Source organism: Perca fluviatilis, chromosome 8 (assembly GCF_010015445.1).
Source record: "Perca fluviatilis chromosome 8, GENO_Pfluv_1.0, whole genome shotgun sequence".
In the NCBI taxonomy this organism is placed as follows: Eukaryota; Metazoa; Chordata; class Actinopteri; order Perciformes; family Percidae; genus Perca; species Perca fluviatilis.
Window position 1 is genome coordinate 29,052,234 of NC_053119.1, and position 7,149 is coordinate 29,059,382.

The 7,149-nt window shown below is 39.8% G+C and overlaps 1 protein-coding gene across 1 annotated transcript in view; it reads right to left on the reverse strand.

The window, feature by feature from the left end:
• The window catches only part of tango6 (transport and golgi organization 6 homolog (Drosophila)), a 43,411-nt gene that overhangs the window by 27,957 nt on the left and 8,305 nt on the right, over positions 1-7,149 (reverse strand). Inside the window, exons 8-10 of the mRNA XM_039809140.1 lie at positions 4,418-4,530; positions 1,758-1,884; positions 728-931 (exon numbers count right to left, since the gene is read on the reverse strand). Of these exons, the coding sequence (XP_039665074.1) occupies positions 728-931; positions 1,758-1,884; positions 4,418-4,530 (444 nt within the window). The remainder of the gene's footprint in view (positions 1-727; positions 932-1,757; positions 1,885-4,417; positions 4,531-7,149) is intronic.

Consider the following 7,149-nt stretch of genomic DNA (forward strand, 5'->3'; position numbering starts at 1 on the left):
CTAGGGAATGCTTGTTGGTCCTAAAATAGCAGCCAGCTAGACAGCCAACATCCTCTGTAAAGCTATTAACATCACCCCTACTAGAAATGAAGCAATTAAGCTATATTTGTGTGGCAGCATGACTCAACGTGGCCTGCTTCCATTACAAACACTCCCACAGGAACATAGACCCATTTGAATTTGAAATATGCGGTAGACAGAGAGATGCAATCCCAGGAGGATGAACTAATACCGAACAGAAGGTAGGACGTGACACTCAAATTTTACTCTAAGAGCAGTTTCAACATAAAAGTGCAATATGCCCTGCAACATCTGTCATTAAATGATGTAATCTTTTAACAAAACAACCACAAAACATGAATTTAGGGCACAAAGGCTGTTGCAACCAGGCCCGATGCCTGCAAGTACTGTACATGGTGCAGTTCTACAAAAACAAGCCAAGTCATCTACAGTATATTGTTAGGTTTCTTCACCGTTTACTTCCAGTCTTACTTTTTTCTACAGTCAAGTATGTGTGACCATAACTTGTAAACAAGGTTCCCAACACCTTCAGTTGGGATATTTCGCATTGCGTCAAAACTGTCAAAATAATTTTGTGATTTTAACCAGACAACTGTAACTAGCTGCGCAAAACAAAATAAAACAAGAAACAGATAATATAATGCCAGTTTTTGGTGTACAATTTTAGCACTGCTGCTCCATGCTGGGTGCATATCTCTCCACTCACCTGTGAGGTTTTTCTCAGCAGCACAGTATGCTGCACGGACTCAACCATCATAGCCAACACCTGAAGCAAAGAGAGTCTCTGGCCCTGCCTCGCAGCTGGGCCCAACAGCTGCTGCTCCACCTCCAGGAGTGTCATGGCTGACACGTCCAACTCCTGCTCATCTTTCTTCTCTTCGTCTGCTGCAGCTGCCCAGCTGGCCAGCTCCTGCAAGAGAAGTAAGTAAATGATGGACTGTCAACTGAGGTTACCTTCTCCTATCATGTGGAAAGAACAAAGCACTGAAACACTGTACAATAAAATACAATTTACACACACTACAACCACACAATTACCACAGAGGTCTATATAAACATCTATGCCACAGTCTTAGCAAAACTAAACACAATGGGAGTATTTGTTACACTAGATTGAATCATGTTTTACAGGATAACTGCCGTCCCTCACCTTCCGCTCTCTGTGTGTTGTCGTTCTCAAAATCCCTTCACTTCGGGAAAAAACAACAAACTTCGAGCTAGCAAGCTACATGCTGAAAATGGCAAGTTCAGAAGAAAATTTGGATCGTGGAACAAGGCAGGCCTGCTTGGTTCTTTCACGGAATGACTGTTTACAGCATTTACTCTCTAACTTGGACGTTTTGGGGCCGATTGGCTGAATTGCTGTGGAAGAAGTACAAACGGCGATACACTGCTTTAAGTAAATGACGTTTAACCACCCAGCTACTTTAAAAAGCTCACGTTACTGTATTGTGTGAACAGCTAACTTCATTTTATATTGTACGAAGAGTTGTCTTTTGCTGGGTGCTAATGTTCTACAAGAACAAGTTCCTTCCCGAGACTATTTTGCAGAGCCGCCGTTGCTGCGTCCGGAGTTTAGCGGCCGTCCAAGACGATTGGGATTGGTTTAAAGAAATGCAAACAACCCAGTGTGGTTTTTTTTCTCTTATCCTGGAATGTATCTGTGGTGTAGCCAGACCTTACTCCACAGCGCTGTGGAAATAGGTCTGGCAATGTGAGACTAGTGTACACCTTACCTCCAGCAGGTCCAGGAAGAAGTCTCCGGGCAGGTCAGAGTCTTTGAGTTCAGCCAGCAGCTGCATCAGACACTCCAGCCTCCACTGCTCTCCTGACAGCTTCTCATACAGAGCATCGTCCTCTTCACTGGGAGACAAAAAGAGAGAAGTGATGGAAGACACTGGAGGAATGAAGAGAGGCAAGTTATACTAACGGTCATCATCGCAGTGGAATGAGACAAATAAAGTGTGGCTCTTTAAGTGTTGCCGATTGGCCCAAGACATGTTAAAAAGGAACTATCCTATTCTGCATTATTCATCATTTTTTTGTCCGGAGTGTCCTTTCTTAACAACACAATATACAGTTAAGAAGGTGCTCTTTCACAAAGATCAGAGCATGTCCATTACACATACATAGACAAAACCCCCCCCCCCCCCCCCCCCCCCCAAAAAAAAAGCCCCCCCCCCCCCCCCCCCCCCCCCCCCCCCCCCCCCCCCCCCCCCCCCCCCCCCCCCCCCGCCCCCCCCCCCCTCTCGCCCCCCCCAGAAAGAAAAAAAAACCCCATTGACAGGGGGGCGCTGTTGAGCACAGAGCACATTCATACAGCTCATTTATATGTCTTACTTTAGAGCAGATTTACTACGATTCATGTATACTTTACATTTTTGCTGACTATTTTCCAAAGGGCACTACTGATTTCCTGCCAGACAGCATTTTAGTTAGAGGCTTAATATAAGTAATCATTCATGGTGAAAACAGTGTCCGTTTTCTTGCTCATTCATATTTTTCTATCTGGTTTTTTTTTGTATTATCATGACATGAGGAAATGCCGTTTTAAGCGAGGACTGTTTTGAAATTTCTCCAAAACGGAAAATACTACTTCCTGGCTGTTATTCAATATTTCTATTATTGGCAAAAAACAACAACATTGCGTCAGTTCGTCTCTCAATTCTTTGACTTCCCTATCCTGTCTGTGGCACTCCGTGCCGAAACAATTGGTTTCTACTAAGACAAAATCTTAATTTTTATATATATTTTTATATATATATATATATATATATATATATATATATATATATATATATATATATATATATATATATATATATATATATATATACACACACACACACATATATATACATACATATATATACATACATACATACACACACACACACATATACAGTACAGGCCAAAAGTTTGGACACACCTTCTCATTCAAATGCATTTCCTTTTATTTTCATGACTATTTACATTGTAGATTCTCACTGAAGGCATCAAAACTATGAATGAACACATATGGAATTATGTACTGAAATGATGTCTTATATTTTAGATTCTTCAAAGTAGCCACCCTTTGCTTTTTTATTAATAAGGGAAAAAAATCCACTAATTAACCCTGACAAAGCACACCTGTGAAGTGAAAACCATTTCAGGTGACTACCTCATGAAGCTCATTGAGAGAACACCAAGGGTTTGCAGAGTTATCAAAAAAGCAAAGGGTGGCTACTTTGAGGAATCTAAAATATAAGACATGTTTTCAGTTATTTCACACTTTTTTGTTAAAGGAACACGCCGACTTATTGGGAATTTAGCATATTCACCGTAACCCCCAGAGTTAGACAAGTAGATACATACCCTTCTCATCTCCGTGCATGCTGTAACGCTGTCTGACGGCTCCAGCATTAGCTTAGCCCAGCACAGATCCTGCAGGTGAATGGTTCCAGTAATCCTACTGCTCCCAATTGTGACAAAATAACGCCAACATGTTCCTATTCACATGTTGTGATTTATAGGGTCACAGCGTGTACAAAAAACAACGTAACATGAGACACAGCCGTCTTCTAACCGGGAACTATATTCTCAGACAGGCTTGCTGCGAGCATATCACTCCGCCCAAGTACTATATTCTTCCGCCTGAGAATATAGTTCCCGGTTTGTTTACGGTTAGAAGATGGCTGTGTCTCATGTTACGTTGTTTTTTGTACACGCTGTGACTCTACAAATCACAACATGTAAATAGGAACATGTTGGCGATTTTGTCACTCTATTTTGGAGCAGTAGGATTACTGGAACCAGTCACCTGCCTGTTCTGTGATGGGCTGATGCCGCTGGAGCCGTCGAACAGCTTTACACATGCATGGAGATGAGAAGGGTATGTATCGACTTTGTCTTACTCTGGGGGTTACGTAATGCCCATACCCCAATAAGTCGGCCGTGCTTAAGTACATAATTCCATATGTGTTCATTCATAGTTTTGATGCCTTCAGGAGAATCTACAATGTAAATAGTCATGAAAATAAAGAAACACATTGAATGAGAAGGTGTGTCCAAATTTTTCTCTGTATGTATTTGTATATATATATATATATATAGAAAAAAAAATATATATATATATATATATATATATATATATATATATATATATATATATATATATATATTTATATATATATATATATATATAAATATATATAAATATATATATATATATATATATATATATATATATATATATATATATATATATATATATATATATATATTTTTTTTTCTCTTGCTTCAGTGGGATAGTCGGCCCGCCGATATATCGGTCGGGCTCTATTAAGGATGTTTTAGTTGTTATTTTTGAGATACTTGTACATGAAAATGCAGCTAATAACACAGAAAACCTTACCGTAGATGGGAGACATTCTGCTTGGTGAAACAGAAGAGTGTGAAGATAACAGGAAGAACTTGTTCTAGGGCTTTGAGAAGAGAAGCTGACGGACTGTTTCCAACCACCCAGATCTGACAGCAACAAGAGACACAAGAGCAAAGAAAATTACACCAAAAACACTGTAAGAGGCATAAAGCATTAATTAGTAAGAAAAATACAGTGTTAGCAGGGAACATCAGTGAGTATGATTACATGCACGCCAATATTCCACTATTATTCAGAATATGACAATATTCCAAATTCGATACAGGTCATGTAAACAGCATATTCCAGTGGGATATTCTGAATAAGGTCTTTTTCCGAATATAGCATTTTCCAATTAAGACATTTGGGATATTCCAGTATTATTCAGGTTTTAGAGGCATTCTTTGGACATGTATGCAGCGCTTTCGGAATATGCGTCTCAATCGGGGGTTTAACCGCAGTTTGTGGCCTCTTGCCTGTTTACGGCTAAAGCTGCTTACACACCAACCAGACAGCCGACCGTTGACAGAAAAGCCAATCGAAATGATTAGTCTCCCCGTGTTGGTCCAAAAAGTGCCACAGAACACACCAAAAAGACGAGACGAGACGTAATACAGCTCTATAACAGCAGGCGGCGCTAATCTGTATTGTTGCCCAGGAAATGAAAACCGGCAGCTGATTGGACGAACGTGTCACATGGGTTTGTTTTCTCTGGAAATTCAAAGCCAGACTGTCATGGCGGCCGTTCAGAATACGATCTCATATTGTACTAAAATAGTCTCTCTCAGATTTTGAGAAACTCTAGTCACCTCATTCCGCTCGCTATTTCCTGGTGAGTCCCGACTGCCCTGCCGGCGACTGAACATGTCAGGTCGGCCAAAATGAACGCCGACAGCCCCCCAGACTGACGACGGCACACACCGAACAGATTCGCGTCACTGACCTCGCCAGACTGTCTAACGGCTGATAATCGGCTAAGTGTGTCCCGGCTATTATGGTCAGCTCTGTGGGCTGCTATGGTTGCTGTACACAAACCAACAGTCCCAATAAGAAGGAGAAACACAGCTACTTTTAAACATTATCAAAGACTTGGATATCAACAGGTTTTTGGATATGCACACACATCGCTACGCCGACCTTTTCAAGAAGCTGGTTGAAGGAATTAAAGAGGGACGCGGTTGTGTTCGCACGGTCCAACAAGTCCGTCACCGCTGGTAAACTTTGAAAAAAAAAATATTTTGCACTGCTGCATGTAAACAGGAATATTAAGGCAAAAGGCTAATTTATTTATAGAGCGCCCTCTCATACACAGAGGTCATTCAAAGTGCTTTACAGGCAAAAAGCAACAACAACAAATATACACTGAAAAGACATTATTTAAATGTACGACAAAGTTTTAAACAAAAATATTAAAATAATTAAAAGTACCGTCAGACAAGACTAATTAAAAGCTCTGGAGGAGAGAACAGTCTCTAACTTGGATTTAAAAGTGGTAACAGTTGGTGCTTGCCTCAGAGCCAACGGAAGCTGATTCCAGCAGTGGGCAACATAATGGCTAAAGGCCATTTCCCCACTCCTGGAAAGAACTCTGGGCACCACCAACTGACCAGTACCTGCTGATCTGAGAGATCTACCCGGCTCATACTCAAACATATCTGCAATATATTTAGGGACCATTGAAAGACTTATAGGCAATTAGAAGGGCATTGAAATCAATTCTAAATGCAACCGGAAGCAAGTGCAAGGATTTCAGAATTGGAGTAATGTGCTCTCTCCTCTTGGTATTAGTCAAAATTCTAGCAGCAGCCTTTTGAATGATTTGCAACTGTTTTATGGTCTTCTTGGGAACGCCAGTAAGAAGTGCATTGCAGTAGTCTATCCTACACAAAATAAAAACGTGAATGATCTTTTCTAGATCTTGTTTGGACATAAAGTTTCTGATTCTCGCTATATTTTTGAGATGCCAGATGATGACTTTGTTTAAGCTTTAATGTGATCACTAAATGTTAGATCTTCATCAGTGATTATACCAAGATTCTTGACTTGGGTATTTGTTTTTATTCCTCTAGAATCAAGGTAAGTACTGAGTGCCAGCCTACCTTTTTTATTGCCAAAGAGAATTATTTCAGTAGAGGAATATTCACTTTCATTAGCCATGTAAACAACTTAATCACAATATCGTCTTTTTCGGAATATGGGAAAAAAACAGATTATGTGCATGTAAACGTAGTCAGTGTTACTACGTATACTATGCCAAAACCTAATAAACACTAACATCTGCATCAATATAACCATTATTATTCAGACAAGTTCAGTTAGTTTGTTAATGCAAACACCTGTCTTGTTTACAAAAAGTCCTCAAGGACAGACAACAATTAAATACTATGAATTGTTAAATACTATAAACGCAGTCCATTTACATTCAATCGCTTTTAAACGGACTCATGTCATCAGGGAATTATGATCAACTTACTGTATTTTTTACAGAATTCAATGAATATCATTCAGCTACAGTTTTATTATTCAAAATGACACCATGCAGAGCAGTGAGCATGGATCGGATTCTTGCATATTTTAGAAAATATCACTAAATGTCACTATGCAAAAATGTCATTAGAATATTTTCCTCCAATATACGTAAGGTACTGTCAAGGAAACTGAGACATTGTGGGTACATTCTCAAAAAGTCCATAACACCTTAATTAAGAGTACTGTATGAGCTATGG